This window comes from Pelodiscus sinensis, chromosome 25 (assembly GCF_052426305.1).
Source record: "Pelodiscus sinensis isolate ZL-2025 chromosome 25, ASM5242630v1, whole genome shotgun sequence".
NCBI classification, from domain to species: Eukaryota; Metazoa; Chordata; order Testudines; family Trionychidae; genus Pelodiscus; species Pelodiscus sinensis.
In genome coordinates, this window is record NC_143076.1 from 5933253 (window position 1) to 5951448 (window position 18196).

The 18196-nt window shown below is 48.9% G+C and overlaps 1 protein-coding gene across 4 annotated transcripts in view; it reads left to right on the forward strand.

Annotated features, from left to right (window-relative positions):
• Window positions 1-18196, forward strand: part of IGSF9B (immunoglobulin superfamily member 9B) — a 125613-nt gene that overhangs the window by 64602 nt on the left and 42815 nt on the right. For 3 of the 4 annotated variants that reach the window (XM_025190747.3, XM_089773391.1, XM_025190750.3), the window contains exons 12-16: window positions 779-902; window positions 13025-13200; window positions 15136-15362; window positions 15709-15793; window positions 17573-17734. In XM_025190747.3, coding sequence (XP_025046532.2) covers window positions 779-902; window positions 13025-13200; window positions 15136-15362; window positions 15709-15793; window positions 17573-17734 — 774 coding nt within the window. The remainder of the gene's footprint in view (window positions 1-778; window positions 903-13024; window positions 13201-15135; window positions 15363-15708; window positions 15794-17572; window positions 17735-18196) is intronic. The other variant, XM_006135118.5, reaches the window with a different exon arrangement.

Sequence of the window (18196 nt, forward strand, 5' to 3'; positions counted from 1 at the left end):
ATGTAGACGAATCCTTTGTTTGCCCCTGGAGTTGACTACCCGGACTTTCAGCTAGTGAATGGATTGGCTGCCAGACAGTTTGGAGATGGGGGAGGTTCATATTTCCTGTCTTGCTGCTCCGAGCTGTGTGTGGAAGGTGCTACTCAGGGACGCTTGCCATGAAAAGAAGAGCAACGTTTTCCATTAATTTCACCCTCCAGCGATACTGTCTTTAAATCTGTGCTTTTATTCTGGTCACATCCCACGGCCGATCGAAGGGCTCCTGTCCTCACTGGCCAAGTGTGTCCTCCCAGCTAGAAGACAACTTGGTTAAAACTTGAGGGTTTCATAATCTTGTGAGTTCCCAGATATTAAAGCACGTTCTTCTGAGGTTCCTCTAATTAACGGACTCGCCCACTGAGGAGGCTAGGTTTGCCCTCCAACCAGCACACCCGCATGTTTCCCACTAGTGCCTTCTGCTGGGGAAGCTGCTCTTTGGAATGGGTCCCTTTTGTGCACTACCAGACGGGGGGGTTGGTGCCCCTGGCCGATCTGGTGCATTCTCCAATGGGACGGATCTTGCCTCCTGAAAGGAAAGTTTAAAAAGTCCTTTAAGGGGAAAATGTCCTTCCATTCCTAAGCTCCTATTTCTCTAGGCTCCTGTCTTGTCTTCTAAACAACCAGAAATCCCACAGTCAGTTCTACAGCTGCCGTACTTTTGGGTGCGCCAGTGACTGGCCCCGCTAGTGTGTGTTTTTCTCTGTTTTGCCTCTGACACTGAGTTTCTTTCTGTCTGCAGGCACAAGCCCTCATGCCCCGGGTAGCGTGCATGTCGCGGTCTCCATGACCTCTGCCAATGTCTCCTGGGAGCCAGGCTACGACGGCGGATACGAGCAGACATTCTCAGTTTGGTACGGCCCTCTGTGAGTCATCCCAGCATGCTTTGCTCTCTGCTTCGATTCCTCTCTCCTTGGAGCAATCATAGGCATTGCCATTTCTAAGCAGGGGTGGGAGTAGAGGGGCTTTGAAAAGCATGGGGTCGGAATTGGAGCCGGTGTCTGTCAGCCTAGTTCCATTGACTTGAATGGAACGACACTCACTTCCATCATCTACGAATCTGGCCTGTGAGGTTTTTGCTTTGTTGAACCCTGGTGCCCCAGCACGGTCGAAGTGGGGAGTGCTGGGAGAATGTTTCTGATCGTATTTTGCTGAATGCTCAGTGGCTGCTTAATCGAGGTTTTGTCCTGGTAAGACCATCTCTTCCCCCTTCTCCCTACCCCTGCGGTCAGTGGATTTGAGAGACAGATGGATAAGTCTTGACACATGCAGTTGTCAACTCCTGTGCCCTTGTGTGTCTTTCTGTTGTAGACAGCGTTAGGTCTGCCGGGCTTTCCTTGGTCCCTCTGTCAGCCCTGGAAAACCTTATTCTGTTTTTATTAGAGGGGAAATACATTTTGACATTAACTGCCACCTTCCTGTCTCACTGTGTTCCCACCTGCACTGAAAATCCTGTTTTGAATGTTTAAAAGACAAATCACAGACAGAAAATAGAGAGACTTGAAAGTGTATTCTCAAGAAACACGACTGTCAAAAGACCACTTCTTCACTCTACAGCTGCCTGCGGGTAGTCCGTCCTGGAACAAAAGAACTGCAGCGCTGGGCAGCTAGGCTAGTGAGTGGCCCTCCTTCATTTCAATGGGTCACCAGGTTGAAATCCGTCACGTGCACTAACATGACCGAAAAGTAAGATTAAATACGTGAATATGCAGAACTCTGGATATTTGAAAACAAGCAGAAATACTTTCATTGTTCATATATTAATAGAACTGGCATCAACCTCAAATACTAATAAAAATGCTTACTTGACAATTCGTCCTGCTCAGTGCAACTTCTGCTTGGATCTGTCCTCTGCAAGCTTTCTTAAATTAGGAATAAAGATGTGCAGACGCTTTGCAATTCAGCACCGAGGTTTCCATCCATTAAATTCCTGCCCGGTCTCTTCCCCGCCTCCTCTCCCAAGCACCTCCCATCCCTGCTCTTCCGGCTCCCTCCCAGCACTTCCAGAGCACCATGAATCGGCCGTCCTTGCTCTTTCCCCTCCCTCCCAGCGCTTGAATGCTGCAAATCAGCGGATTTGGGGCATCCAAGCTCTGGAAGAGATGGAGAGTTGTGGGGAAAGGATGTGAATCAGCTGATGCTGGAAAGGCTGGAAGGGAAGAATAGGTAAATGTGGGGGCCCCAGCGCGTGGGGGCAGAGGGTAGAGAGGGGGTGTGGGCTGCATATGGAACCCTGGCAGGCCGCATGCAGCCCATCAGCCACAAGTTGCTGCCACACTGGGTCAGACCAGTGTCCTGTCAGCTGATAGTGGCCAGTGCCAGGTGCTCCAGAGGGAGTGAACAGAGCAGGGAATCACCAAGCGATCCCTCCCCCGTCGCCCCTTCCCAGCTTTCTAATACCACTCGGGACTCACGCAAAGTAAGTCTCCTATTTGCTGACTACAATGAACAAGTGATTATTGTTCTCTATTTGGCACGGCTGAGGCCACATCTGGAACACGCTGTCCAGCTCTGGAGCCCCCACTACAGAAAGGATGTGGACACATTGGAGAGAGACTAGTGGAGGGCAAAATAAATAAAAGAGGGTCCTGGAGCACATGATCAACAAGGAGAGACTTGGTCTTTAGTCTGCAGAAGAGTGAGGGGGGATTTGACAGCAGCCTTCAACGACCTGAAGGGAGGTTCCAAAGAGGAAGGAGAGAGGCTGTTCACGGGTGGCAGATGGCAGAACGAGGAGCAATGGTCTCAAATTGCAGTGGGGAAGGTCTAGGTTGGATATTAGGAAAAGCTATTTCCCTAGGAGGGTGGGGAAGCACTGGGCTGGGTTCCCTAGGGAGGGGGTGGAACCTCCATCCCTAGAGGTTTTTAAATCTTGGCTGGACAAAGCCCTGGCTGGGATGATGGAGTTGGGGTTGGCCATAGGCTTGATGACTCCTGAAGTCTCTGCCAGCCCTGGGATCCTATGATCTAGGTGAGTTTGGTGCATTATTAGTCCTTTTACAGAGCCACGGCAGCTGTAAGAAAGTGAGCCGTGTTCCAATGCCACTGGCACTTCCCCAGCGTGCGCTTCTGCTCCCATTGAGGTCAAAGGTAGAATTCCAGCTGAGCACAGTGGAGCCAAGAGCAGACCCCACAGTCTGGGGTGAAAAGCCCTTCTTCCTGTTGAGATGCCCTGGGGGAGGGCCTTTCCCGCTGCCACTGGGTCTATGCAGACTAGAAACCCCAGTTGAAAAGAACTCGAAGGAAGACAACAGTTGATTAATGGACATTAATGATTCAGGTTGAATCTCTCATCTGGCATACTTGGGACCTGACCGGTGCCGAATCACAAGAAGTCAGTATTGTCTAGCAGCATTACCAATGCTGTCACTGCTTGCTGGGCTCTTAAATGACATTTAAGGATACATTTGAACTAAATAGCAGCCCAGAACACGGAGTGTCAGGACGAGTGGCTGTAAACAAACTTTTTGGGGCCGTCGGAAACATGGCCACACCCATGCTAAGTGAATATCCGGCTAACTGAAATTATGCTGGACCGCGGATGTTGCAGACTAGAGAGCTTCAGTATATATAACCAAAGAGACTTTCATTTTCTACCTATATTGTCAGTGTTCTCCTGTTTGGAACGATTGGCCAAAACCGTGGATAGATTTTAAAAGCTGCTTGGCACCTCTCCCAAGTAAAGCTCAAATTCTGACTGCATTTGGGTGTGTCTGGATCCGTGTCTTATAGCAGTAGAGGCAAAATTCACACCAAGTCCCCCAAGGCTGAGATGCGTGCCAGCATTCAATCCACAGCTTTCCACTCGGGAGGGACCTCTATGGCAGCACCAGCTGGCTGCCAGCAGTAGTGTGACTCAAAGCAAGCGCCGGAGATTCAAATTCCCAACTTTATAACTGCAGCGACCCTCCATCCCTTTCCGGTGAGGCTGCTCTCGCAGCCAGGCTTCCTTTGTTCCTCGTGCAGCCTGGAGATGCTTCTGCAGTCGATCCTTGGTGCAGGAACCATAATGGACTGCAGCACAGGCCAGTCTAATTTGGATGCTCAGCGGATTCTTGGGATCTCTGTCAACTGAATTCTGAAATGCAAAGGTGATGGTGACCTTCCCTGCTTCAGCTACAGTTTTCTTCTCTCCTCCTCCCCCACCCCCACAGTTGGTTCATTCGGTCTTTCATTTCTTAATTTGGCCAGATGGAGTCGGCTGATAGAGTGGAGATTGGATACATGCTTCCCATGATAAATGCTGCTCTGTTTTAGACCCGGCACTGTACTGGAGCTGGGAGGGGTGGGGAGCTGGGCTGTAGCGTGAGGAGACAAAAGAAAGGGGCTAGAAGGAGGGAGAGAGACAGGAGGGAGGAAAAGAGCCCAGAACGAGCAAGAGAATGCGCTTAGAGTGCAGAATTCACACAACTGCCTCTGATTAAAATGTCCTTGAGAAGGAATGATTACCCCCCCGCACACTTCCTTCTGAAACGCGTTCCACCTTGGAGGAGGATGCCAGCTGCTGCTGTTTGCTGCCAGCTTCCTTAACTGATTCTTGGTTACCTTCCTGAGAAGCCAGCATCCCACACCTGCTTGGAGATCCCAAACAAAATGAGACTCGAATAAGAAGAAAACAGCGGAGGGGGAAGATGAAGAGGGGAGACTCTTCACCCAAACCTCATGTAAGGACTGTACGGTGGGGTTGGACCCTAGGCCCCATGTGTGGGGGAACCACTTCTGGGTAGAGGAAGAGAAAGGAGCAGTAGAAAGTCATCCCTCTGATGCTAGCTGCTCCGGGGAGGCATCAGCCAGGGAGACCCTGTGGGATATGGTGCCAGATGGCCTGGGGAGAGAGAACTGAAACAGGCTTGTGTGCAGCAGAGTTACTGCTCATGGCTAGTGTCTGCTTATCAATGCCAGCCTTCCTCTCCGTCGCAGCCGGGAAGTCTGGGCCCTGGGGAAGGTGATGCATTCTTTCCCTTCTGTATCGATATGACCCTCCTCAAAGAGACATTCCCTGCAGGTCGAGCACCTTGGTGTTGGCTCTCTTTCACCTTTGTCCTTGATCATGGCTGCTGCCATCCTTCTAACGTGGTGTTTTCTCCTGTGGTGCCGCGCTCCCAGTGCTGACGTTACTCCGTAGACCACCCTTTCAGCAGTGCTGGGAAGCTTGGGTTATAAATTTCACCCCTTCTGTCAAAAATGGCAATTTCTTGTCCAACAAACAAACCAGAATAAAGTTCCAGGGAGCCTACAAAGCGAATTCCATGCGTGTGCTGTGTTGGGAGCTAGGGTTCAGTGAGGCTATTGGGCTGGATTAGGATTGAATTGGGTTTGGGCAGCACCCTCCATACTCCAGGCACCCGGCAGCGAGACCTGGCCTGGGACTTTGGCTTTGCAGGCTAATGCAGAGACTAAGAGCTTACGCACAGCCATGGATGTTCCACTCTGGGTGAAAGGAGGATTGGCCAAAACTTGCAGGCTGCTGCTCTTTATAAGGAGCTCTAAGGGTTGTTCGCATCTGCCTTGGTTAGCTGGCCAGGGGAGTCAGAGAGGAGAATGGCATTTGAAAACCCCCCTCTTGTTGGTTGATCCCTTCTAAAGAGTGTGTTTCATCCAAGGATCACTTGTACATATCTCAATACCTTCTGGGTACACCTCTATTAGGGGGAGTACACACTGGTGGGGACCACCAAGTCCCATGTGTAGCCCAGACTCCGTTTCAGCTCTCCCCCCCCCCCCCCTCCTTTTCTCTAGTTGGCAGTGGGTGCTGTGAAAGCAAGCCTATTTCCACAGAGACATTTGGATAGAGTCCAGTGGACAGCAGCTGGGAGCTCACACATGCTGCTTGTGTATGTGCAGTCTCATTAGGGGAGAGCTTTCCCCGTGCTTTGATGGTAGTCAGTGCTGGATTTATAACCAGCACCTGCTGTTCCAGTTACTTACTGAGACTGACAGCTTAGAGACGTGGGTCAGGTGTCAGTAAGGAGCCAGTGGGAGGGGAAAACCTGGACCAGACAAAGGTTTGACAGCTGCTTCTTCCCTGCCCTCATCCCAACTGACCGAGGATTCCGGGAGCTGTCATTTTAATTTGTTTGGGTAGTTGTGTTAGGCAAGAAAGACCTCCTGTCCTCTCTTGGTTCTCTGCAGCACTGTTGCTTTCTGGCGGATGCTGAGTTCCTCTGGGCCCATGGCTTTGTTCCTTGGTTACTCGCTTCCATAACTTCATGCTTCCTTTCTCCCCCTCTTGAGGCATTATCTGTCTTCTCCCCATCCCTTATCTCTTGCTCTGTAGACTTGCCTAGATGAATAGCTGGGAGCTTTCTTCATGTCATGTGCACTGTAGTTCTCGTTCTCTCATATTTACAGTAGTCCCCCCTAGATACTCTGACATGATTATAAACTGCATCCTGTGGGGGGTTATTGCTGAAGGACATATTCCTACTAGAGTGTAGAGGTCCCAGCTGTTGATATTTGTCATCCCATTCCAATTCAAGGACACCACACTGAGTGACATTATTTGCCACAACTTCACATTGCCATGACTTGGAGATGTCATCTCACAAGGTCATGAACCCTGAGGAGTGCACCTGGGAACCTTGCTGTACGCTGGCTTTGTGGAAGGGAAGAATAGAATAGACCTGAGGCTGCCTTGTCTGAAAGGTTCTTGTGGTTCCATCTAGGCCAGTGTCCTGTCTGCCGACAGTGGCCAATGCCAGATGCCCCAGAGGAAGGGAACACAACAGCTAATCCTTACACGATCCCTCTCCTGTCACTCATTTACAGACAGAGGCTAGGGACACCTTTCCTACCCACCCCGGCTGATAAGAATTGATGGACCTAACCTCCATGAATTTATCTAGCTCTTTTTTTTTAACCCTGTTAAAGTCCTAGCCTTCACCACATCCTCTGGCAAGGAGTTCCACAGGTTGACTGTGTGCTAAGTGAAGAAAAAAACTTCCATTTGTTTGTTTGTTTTAAACCTGCTGCCAATTAATTTTGTTTAGTGACCCCTAGTTCTTATATTGTGGGAATAAGTAAATAACTTTTCCTTATTCACTTTTTCCACACCAGTCATGATTTTATAGACCTCTATCATATTCCCCCCTGCCTTAGTCTCTTCTTGTTTAAGCTGAAAAGTCCCAGTATTTTTAATCTCTCTTCATATGGGACCCGTTCCAACCCCCTAATAATTTTCGTTGCTCTTTTCTGAACTTTTTCCAATGCCAATATATCTTTTTTGAGATGAGGCGACCACGTTTGTGGGCGTAGCATGGTTTTCTATAGCGGCAATAAGATATTTTCTGTCCTATTTTCTATCCCTTTTTTTAAATGATTCCTAACCTTCTATTTGCTGTTTTGACTGCCGCTGCACACTGAGTGGATGTGCACTCTTTAATGGAGAGGAGATTGAGAAGGAAGCTTCATCTGTCCCCTACCAATATCTCTTCCAGATGAGGCCATCGTTCCAGAGTTGACATCACCTCCTTTTGAGGGCTTCGCAATTTAAGACTGTTAGGAGAGTGCCTTGTCTTTGGGAAGACAAGCAGAGCGTGTGCACAACAGTCCGCACAGACTGTCAGGCCTCTTGCAAATTCCCACTCCAGAAAGGGTTGCCGTAGCAGGGCACAGACTCACCATTGAGGCTCTTCCTGCTGGTGAGTCTGACCGTGAGGTCTCGTGCGTTGAGTGCGCCGCCTTCGACTGGGGTCTCACCTGTTGTCATAGAATCCTAGGGCGGGAAGAGACCTCAGGAGTCCTCAAGTCCAGCCCCCTGCCCAAGCCAGGACCAATCCCAACTAAATCAACCCAGCCAGGGTTTTGTCAAGACGAGACCTCAAAACCTCTAGGGATGGGGATTCCACCCCCTCCCTAGGGAACCCATCCCAGTGCTTCACCACCCTCCTAGGGAAATAGTCTTTCCTAATCTCCAACCTAGATCTTCCCCACTGTATCTTGAGACCTTTGCTCCTTGTTCTGCCATCTGTCACCACTGAGAACAGCCTCTCTCCAGCCTCTTTGGAACCTCCCTTCAGGTAGTTGAAGGCTGCTCTCAAATCCCACCTCCCTCTTTTCTTCTGCAGACTAAACAAATCCAAATCCCTCCGTCTCTCCTCTGTCTCCGTTGTCTGCACGTGTATCATTTCCTGGACCACAGGGTCTTTTCAGGGCAGAGACTGCACTCCCAACTCCATTCTCATCCCTTCGGGGGGAATGGGCAGTCTTCAGACCAGACCCATGCTGCAGTGCCAAGCTGCAGCGCTAAGCTGTAGCCTCTTAATTGAGCCCCTCTTTTGGGGGCAAGCTGCAGTCCTTTGGCTGCTTCCTTCAGTGGGTTGAGGGGAGGAGGGACTCAGGCCCTGGGCCCCAGCCCTGGGAACCTTAAGGCTGTGTGCAGACTCGGGGTTTTTTCGAAAAAACTTCACCTGCGTCTAGACTGCAGCCGCGTTCTTTTGAAATTAAATCGAAAGACCGCAGCTTTTCTTTTGACGGCGGTAAACCTAATTTCACGAGGAAGAACGCCTTTTTTCGAAAGTGCTCTTTCAAAAAAAGGCGTTCTTGAATGCAAACAGGGGTTTTTCGAAAGAGAGCATCCAGACTGTCTGGGCGCTCTTTTGAAAAAGCGGCTTGCTTTCTCAAAAGTTCCGCTTGCAGTCTAGACGCTCTTTTTCGAAAGAGGCTTTTTCGAAAGTATCTTTCGAAAAAGCCTCTTTTGAAAGAGGCTTGCAGTCTAGACATAGCCTAAGTGGCAGCCACCTGCTGCCCTCCGCCTGCCTTCTGCCCGCATTCCCTGTGCCACTTCCCCGTAGCTCTTGCTCCTTCTCTGATCTGTGTAGCTATCAGGCTGGAAGGTGCTCTCCATTGCTCCCCTGAGCCTGCCCAGCACTGCTCTGTCCTAGGTGCTGGCCTTTAGGCTGCCGTTCTCCCTTGCTCTCCAGAGAGACTCCTCTTTGATCTGCTGAGCTGCCTTTTATATCAGGGCTGTCCTAGCAAGCTGCCTTGTGATTGGTTTCTAATAAGCCTGCCCCTGACTGGCTGGATTCTGCACAGTGTCTCTCTCTCTCTCTCTCTCTCCAGCCTGTTTTAATCCCTTTTATGTGCAAGTGTGGCAGCCACCCCACCACAATTGCTTTTTCCAATAGTTAAGCTTTATTGGACTTTGAGAAGACCTTTTGGCAAAGACCTGCCTCTGTCCCATCCTCTGCCAAATGGGTGGACAGACATTAGTAGGTTCCTCATTGTATTATTTTACAGCAAGAAGTACAGCTGTGATTAAAATTGGTTATCCCAGTGACACGTTTCTACTTCTGCTACATCCTGATCCTTAATGAGAGGTGATTTGGACTTGAAAAACCTGTTTAGCTTTCTTAAGAAAATCAAGTTCAGGATTGTTCTTCCCTTGCCTTATTCTTCCAAAGCTGAAGAGAAGCTCCATTTCTTGGAGGCTGTGACATTTTTACCTGCATCAGTCTTTCAAATCCTCTCCCGGACTATTTGCTGAGGTGATTAAAGAGCAATCTGTTATAGCCCGGCCTATTTCACGCTGGATTTTACAGTATATCAAGCTTTGCTATGACCTGAAAAAAGTCTCTTCTTGATACACCCCCAGTGGACGGTAAATGTGCACAGTACATGTCAAGTAACAACAGCTCTTCTCAAGTGGTGTCTGTAGATGCTCCACTCAAGCAATTGGAGACTATCACTAGCAATTGGAGACTTTTGCTGACAGTGCCCGGCTGCACTGTGCATGCTCAGTAGGTACCCTGTAGTGCCCTGTGCACCCAATGCGGCTCCCTCAGTCCCTTCTCTCCTGTCCCGAGCAGCAGACAGGGCCCTAAGCAGTACGACTCCTCATGAGGGATGTAAAATCCCATTTAAATGTTAACCAGTTAAACTATGTTTAGCTGGTTAACTGGCTTGTTTCCCTATGATGTCACCAGAAACCGCTATTACCCACTACAGCTCTCCTATCCAGAATCCTCGGGTATATCTTGGACCTCAGAGTCAGGACTAGTCCTAAGCTCCCTGAAAGTCCATCTGGCAGCCATCACCACTTTCCACGAACCTAAAGATGGCTTGTCTGTCATCACCAAACTTTCTCACAGGAATTCAAAATATATACCTGGAAGTGCGACCAGGGGATTTAAAGCGTGCTCTTAAAAGCTCTCAAGGACCCCATTGGAACCGCTAGTGACCTGCTCCCTTCTCGACGTGTCGATGAAGTTGGCATTTCTAGTGGCTAGCACAGCAGCCAGGTGCATTAGTGAGAGAGCAGCCCTCACGGCAGAACCTCTGCCCCACGCAGTTTTCACAAAAGATGAAGTCACACTCCAACTCCACTCTAAGTTCTTGCCGAAGGTCGCCTCTTACTTCCACATCAATCAACCCGTACACCGGCCTTCATTTTTTCCCCCCTAAACCACACGGATACTAAAGAAGCGTCTCCTCACGCTTGAGAGGTAAGAAGAGTTGTTACTTTTTACTTGGGCAGGACCAAATCATCCTGCAGTTCCCCCTGAGTATGGGTTTCCATACGATCCAAGCACGCAGCAGTCCCGTCAATGGATTACCAAATAGATATCCTTTTGTATTCCCACCTGCCGTGCAGCTCATGACAGAAGTCCCCCCCAGTCACAGCATGTTCCACTTCAATGGCAGTTTCCACTGCATTCCTTAAGAATGTACCGTTAAGGGACATATGCAGAGCCGCTACTCTGGGGATCATCAAGCAATCCCTCTCCTGTCGCCCATTCCCAGCCTCTGACAGAGGCAAGGGACACCATTCCTACCCATCCTGACTAATAGCCATTGATGGACCTAACCTCCGCGGATTTATCTAGTTCCTTCTTGAACCCTGTTAAAGTCCTGGTGTTCACAGCCTCCTCTAGCAAGGAGTTCCACAGGTTGACAGTGTGCTGTGTGGGGAAAAAAACTTCCTTTGGATTGATTTAAACTTGCTACTGATTAATTTCATTTGGTACCCCCTGGTTCTTATGTTATGGGAACAAGTAAATAACTTTTCCTTACTCACGTTTTCCACACCAGTCATGATTTTATAGACCTCTATTATGTCCCCCTTTAGTCGCCTCCTTTTTTTAAACTGGAAAATCCCAGTGGGACCAGTTCCAAACCCTAATCATTTTTGTCCTTTTTTGAACCTTTTCCCGATGCCAATAGATACCTTTTTTGAGATGAGGCGACCACATCTGTACGCAGCATTCAAGATGTGGGCGTACGATGGATTTATATAGAGGCAATAAGATGGACTCTGTCTTATTCTCTCTCCCCTCTTTAATGATTCCTAACATTTCTGTTTGGTTTTTGACTGCTGCTGCATATTGAGTGGATGTTTTCAGAAGTTACCTTGTGCAGTAAATACCCATTTTTTTTCTGGGTGGTCCCATCCGCGGTCAGAAACTTTCCTCTGTGGAGACCTGCTAAGGGTGCCTTCTACCCGTTATCTGTGGGGAAAGAGAAGACGGCACAGGAGTGATTGGAAGAGGCAGGTGCCAGCTGAGAAACAAGAGGGCCCTGTCTTCCCAGACTGACTGAGCTTTGTTATTCCTGCCATCTCACTAGATTCATTAAAATCACCCCTTTTCTTTGCTCTCCTGGCTGGTTTCGTGGATCCTGTATTGGGTTAGTCTGGCACTCGAGTGGTGTTCAGAGTGTGACAACCCATGTGTTTTGAGTTGGAAGAAGTCTGTGAGGATTACAACTACAGCCTTTGTTCTCTGAATGGCCAGGATAGCCACCATCCGAAGAAGGAGATCAAGAGAAAGATGGGAGATAGAAATGAAACTGATGAGCTCAGTTTACTTCAGAGAATTTGCCTTCTGTGTTCTTAAAGTGCAGCTGTTCTGAATGACACGACACCAAAACTGTGCTGTTCTGTCAGGAAAAAAAAATGACTCTTAAAAAGTGCATTCAGTATTTCCTTATTTGTCTCTAACACTTTGTTTCCAAGTGAGAAGAGGCAGCTTTTTGCAGGAGAGAGGGGACAATCTCCCCCAGTTGCCATTGCTAGCTAGCCCTTCAATCCTGAGATCAGATCCCAACTTGACTGATTTTTTTCCTCCCCTCCCCTGCCTTCAGTCTGGCTTGTGCTTAATCACCAATTATGGAAATTATTGAGGACCGTTTCTGTCGTCCTAATGCCTGTGTAAACCCATTGGAATGTATTCTCATTTACGCTAAGGCTCCTTTTACATTGTTCTGAAATGTAAATAACATTGACTCTCGCTTTTAAACCCTTTTACATCGCTCCGACCGTATAAATGGGCCTTGGTTTAAGTGAGAATCTGGGCAATTGTCTATAAAATTCTGCTCTTCTTTGTCCTAACCGTAAATCCAGAGTCACGCCCTTGGTTTCCCTGGAGTGACTCCTGGCTTGCTCCTACGAACTAGATATCACAGTTTGGCTCCATGTCTCCAATGGGGTTGCACTGCGGGGGGGAAATATTTATTGTCTGTTGGGAAGTTAATTAATTTTGCTGATGAACAATGAGCCAGAATAGACTCCTCTCCCCCTGCCATAGCTGTGGCAGTGATAACAGGACTAAACAGCAACAAAATGTCCTTTTTTTGTCATGACCAGTAATCAGGTTCTGACTCTGTTCTGTTATTTGTGACCATCATCCTAAGAGCTGTTCGTTAAGGGTCTGGGGTAATAGAGGTGGGAGGGCTGGCAAGAGTAAATAAAGTTGTGTTTCCAACCGGGTGTACAGTGGGACCAAGTAAAGAGCCCTGTGCGCCAAGCAAACAATTTGAATCCCAGTTTCCCTCTTTCCTCTGACCTAGTTTCAAGGCAGTTCACATCTGTAGGCAGCAGACTCTCCGCATGTGTTGCTGGTATGTGAAACCCAATCCCGCATGCGGGGTAGTTCCCTTATTGCTTAAGGGGTTGGCTCTCTCTATCTCTCTCTCTCTCTCTCTTCTTTCATTCATTCAGACTTTCTCTCAACCCCCCCCCCCCACTTGAGTTGTTTGTCTTCTCTCTTGCCAGGATGAAGAGAGCGCAGTTTGGACCTCATGATTGGCTGTCTCTTCCGGTACCAACTGGTCCTAGCTGGCTGCAGGTAGACACCCTGGAACCAGAGACTGCGTACCAGTTCAGTGTCTTGGCTCAAAACAAACTCGGTACGAGCGCCTTCAGCGAGGTGGTCACTGTGAACACTCTAGGTGAGTTGGAACAGCATGGGGATGATAAAGAGAAGTCAGAGGGCTGCTAGATAGGAGAAGGGTGCTGAGATGAGGAAGGGTCCTTTGGTCACATTCATTAGGTCCCCTCTTGTGTTAATGGTGTCAGTGAAAAGGTATCGTGGCAATGGAAAGTTCAGAAAAGGACAACAAAAATATGGTGTTTGGAAAGGCTGCCATACAAGGAGAGATTCATAAAATTGGGACTTTGCAGCTTAGGAAAGAGGAGACAAAGGGGGATGTGACAGAGGCCTATACAATCATGACCAGTGTGGAGAAAGTATATTCGGGAAAATGATTGCGTGAACCCATAACACAAGAACTAGGGGGTTCTTGGGTTATGAAATTAGTAGGTAGCAGGTTTAAAACAACAAAAGGAAGCTTTTCTTCACTCAACACACAGTCAACCTGTGGAACTCCTTGCCAGAGGATGTGGTGAAGACTAGAACTTTAACAGGGTTCAAAAAAGAACTGGATACATTCATGGAGAATAGGTCCATCAACGGCTATTATTCAGGATGGGTGGAAATAGTGTCCTTAGCCTCTGTCTGTCAAAAGTAGAATGGGTGACAAGGGATGGATCACTTGACGATTCCCTATTTTGTTCATTCCCTCTGGGTTACCTAGCAGGATACTGGACTAGATGGACCTTTGACCCAGTGTGGCCATTGTTATGTTCAGTGACGTTGCCCGTGCAAGTACTAATGTGACCCATGGCTTATTCGTCAGGCACTATGGGATTCACCAGATTGCAGAGAGAAACGTTGAAATCTTGTCTTGAGTGGGGACTGGTTGGTTTGGGTGTTTCATACCACAGCACCATTCCCCTCTAGGTCTCCATTTCATGTTCAGCCCACCCTGGTAGTAACTAAAATTCATAGGCACTAGCTGGTTGTAAAGTACACCCTATCTCGGGCCAAGTCATGGTACAGAATCGCTAATCCTGCTAGTTTCCTTGTGCTGCTCTCAAAAGTTCCAGGAATGAATGGACTCTGTAATACTATATCCCCCCTTTCTTCTTAGACTCCTATCTAAGATGGTTCCTTTTCTCATACAGACTTCTTGGTTTCAAAGGTAGCCATGTTAGTCTGGTTCAGATAATGAGTCCAGTGGTACCTTACATTTGGCACACAGACTTCTTGGCACCTTTCAGAAAAGAGACCTTGTAGATCCCTTTGTGGCTACAGTTCTTACACCGCAATAGGAACTGCTATAGTGGATCAGACCAGAATTCCTCTACTCCATTATCCGCTCTCAGATGGGCAACCGATGGTCCGTGCTTGTAAGAGAGGAATAAAATGCCCTTAGTGGGCCTCCATTGTGCAGTCTTTTCCTGTGCATTTTGGAGGTGGTTGGTGTATGCCGGGAGGCCTGTGGAGTCAGAGCTCTTCAGGCGTAAATCCTACGCAGCACAGCTGCAGGTGGTGTTGGAGCTGCAGTGCGTGGTTGACAAAAGATAAAGGCATACGTGCACACTGAAATGAATTCAAGAAAGTAGCTACCAGTTGAACCTCTCTAGTCCGGCACCCTCGGGACCTGACCGGTGCCAAACCAGAGAATTTACTGACCATGGGAGGTCAATATTGTCTAGCAGCATCGCCAACACTTCCACTGCTCACTGGGCTCTCGGAAGACTTGTAGGGGTAAATCAGAGCTAAAGAACAGCACAGAACACTGAGAGCCAGGCCTGGTGGCTGTAAACAAACTTTATGGGACTGTGGGAAACTTGGCCATGCCCACGATAAGTGGGCATCTGGCCAACTAAAATCATGCCGGACCACAGATGTTGCCGGACCAGAGAGTGCTGGACCTAGAGAGGTTCAACCCGCAGCTGTAGAACCTACTGATCTTTTTTTTTTCTTGATTCCACTAAACGTTTTCTCTGCCCCAACCCCTCCCTACTCTGTGTGTCTTCAGCATTCCCTGTTACAACTCCAGAACCCCTGGTGCTGGTTACTCCACCGAGGTGCCTAACAGCCAATCGGACACAGCAAGGAGTCCTGTTGTCATGGCTTCCTCCAGCCAATCACAGCTTTCCAATTGACCATTACATCATGGAGTTCCGCATAGGGGAGAGGTGGGAGATATTGGACGATGCCATTTTGGGGAGTGATAGCGACTTTTTTGCCAAGGATTTGTCTCAGGTAAGTGGTTGTCTGAGCACTCTTGGGGTTTTTATCCCGGATTGGCCCTTTTCTTCAACAGCTGATTGTTCACCATCTGTGTTGCAGCCCTGGGAGAGCTTCTGGGGAATACTTTCAGGGTATCTGTTGCTTATTTCCACAGTAAGGGCTAATTTGGTATCCTGAAGCATAGACCTGGTAAAGAACATATTCCCCTTTCGGCCTGGGGAAGGGCAGTTCTCGTAGGACAGTTTTGAGGAGCCTCATCATTGGCCTGAAGAAGTTGCCCTGGTGCTTGATTTGCTCTGGTGTGCTAAATGTGGAAGTAAGCTGCTTCTTAGTGGTTGTGTTGTGTTTGGTGCCGTAGGACACCTGGTACGAGTTCCGAGTTCTGGCTGTCATGCAGGACCTCATCAGTGAACCCAGTAACATAGCAGGTGTCTCCAGTACAGGTAAGTGTTCTTCCAGCCCCCAAAAAACGTAAGCACATGCTCCACCAGGGGAAACAGTAGCGCAGTGTGGTGAGGTGCCGGCTCTGCTGCCGGGTACTTTGGGAATCGGGGGCCCTCTGACCTCACTAGAAATGGCATATTCTGCAACTCCCACGATTATGTCCACAAACAACTGCTGGACTATGCAGACTGGCGCTGCCTGGAGCAGGAAAGATGGCACAACACGGTTGCACGTAGGCCAGAAGCAAAAGATGGTGTTAGATACTGTACCAACTAGGGATGTGGAGCATCACCTTAACAGCGACCTCACACTGGGGCGGAATCAGCAGCCTTACCCCACCCCAGCTTCCGCGCCCCCTTCCGATCACCACACAACACTGCCGACTGCCAGCCTGTGTGGGCTGGGAACCAGCAGCCCCTCAGGGCTGGAGCAGCATCTGCCCCTGGCATGGGGACTGCTCCAGTCCAGCCATTGCAGATGGGGGCAGGCACTTCAGCCCCGTGGACTGGAATGTTCCCCTCACCCTCTCCTTAATTAGTTAACTAATTAAATGGCATTTGATATCCCTAATAACAGCACAGTAGGGTACTAAGTAAGGGAGCATATCCCTAAATAGGGATTTTCAGTGCACCACGGTTCGGCATTGTAGCTCCACATAAACTGCAGCGTATAGCAGCCCAAGAAAGCACACTGCTGCCCTGCATTCAGAGGTGTATTTCACAGACTGCAGGAGAATCCACCATGTCAAACATAGCACATTGTGATGGAAGGAAATATAATCCAGGAAAGGTGAGACACAAATAAGAGCGATGGGAACCTAAATGACACCAGCGCACAATACGAGACCAATGAGATCTCAATTCTGCAGTGTACAGGGCAAAGCCGGTCCAGCACTGCCCTCAAGTGGTGTTATGCAGAAACATTTTGCTGGATGTAACTTAAAAAAAAAAAAAAAAAAAAAAAAGATTAGCTTCCTCTTCTGCAGTTTGCCTGCCTGCACTTGCTTGCCTGGGGGTGTGTAGATGACCTCAGATTATGTCCAGGTGTAGCTAGACAATGTCCCTTACTGCCATCTCAGCCCCAAAAAGTTCTACCAGCTGGTGCTAATAACAGGTTTACAAACCCTGATATGAACGACTAAGTGACTAGATTATGTAGTTTGCATAAATCATGTTAAATCACTTCCCATAAATTGTACACTAACACTTACAAATCCACTCATGCCAAGCTTGCTGATTCAAATTCAGCAGGTCAGGAACCACTGAACATCCTCATCTGAAAGCTGTTGGGTAACCGCTCAGTGGCCTGTAAGTACTGAGGGTGTGAGTGCACATCCTGTAGGTCGGTGTTTACGTTACCTCTGGGGTGCTTGCTTACCATATGGCTATGCATGAGATACGAACACGGGCCTGGGAAGCTCCCAGCATCTTTGGTCTCCTCAGAAAGGTGGAGTGAATGGGGGCACAGGGACCTTTCACTCTTTGAGGTGATTTCTGCAAGTCAGGGTTATGGTATGTTGCCAGGCAACCTTTCACTACTACAGCAGGTGCTAGAACAGGCCTCCTCTCAGGCCACCTCCCAGGCATCTGATGGTAACAACGTTCACTCACTACCACTCTGGGCCCAATTACCTGGTAGGGAATGGCTCCGCACCTCAGCACCAATCCCCTCAGCAGTTTACATGCCCTATGCAAACCTCACTTTCCAGACAGTGATGAGGACCCTGGTGGGGGACAACCGTTTCTTTAAGAGGATTCCCCTTTCCCCTCTTCCTGCAGACCTATTCCCCCCACCCGACCTGACAGACGAAGGCTTGGCCCGACCGGTGCTGGCGGGCATTGTTGCCACCATCTGCTTTCTAGCTGCTGCCATCCTCTTCAGCACACTAACTGCCTGCTTTGTCAACAAACAACGCAAACGCAAGCTCAAGCGCAAGAAAGGTGAGTCCTGCTACTTTTACATCCCCCCCCCTTGGGGAATCTGGTGGTAAACTTCGCTCTTTGTCTTTGGGAGAAGAAGCTTGTCCTAACTCGGTCCTTCCTCTCTGACCGTTTGGATCCTGGCCCTTCCCCTCCCCCATTTTTCCTCACTTCTCATCCGGACAGATGGGTTAGCTATTAAATCATGTCAGAAGTGGGTGCTGAGGTCTGGAGGCTTGTGGAAATCTCAACATCTCAGTTCTGAGCGAAGTGCTGCTGTGTTAGAACAGAGTAGGAGTGGAGATGCCGTCTGGCTGTATCAGAACCTCAGCTGCTGTCCGAAACCTCTTGTGATCAGAAATGGGGGAGGCAAGGTGGGGATGAAGAAGAAACAGAGAGCGGTACCTAGACTGACATGGCAGGGGAACCGTCCTAATGGTGAAATCTGTTAGACCAGTCGGGTTGAGGTTTGGGCACTTTTCA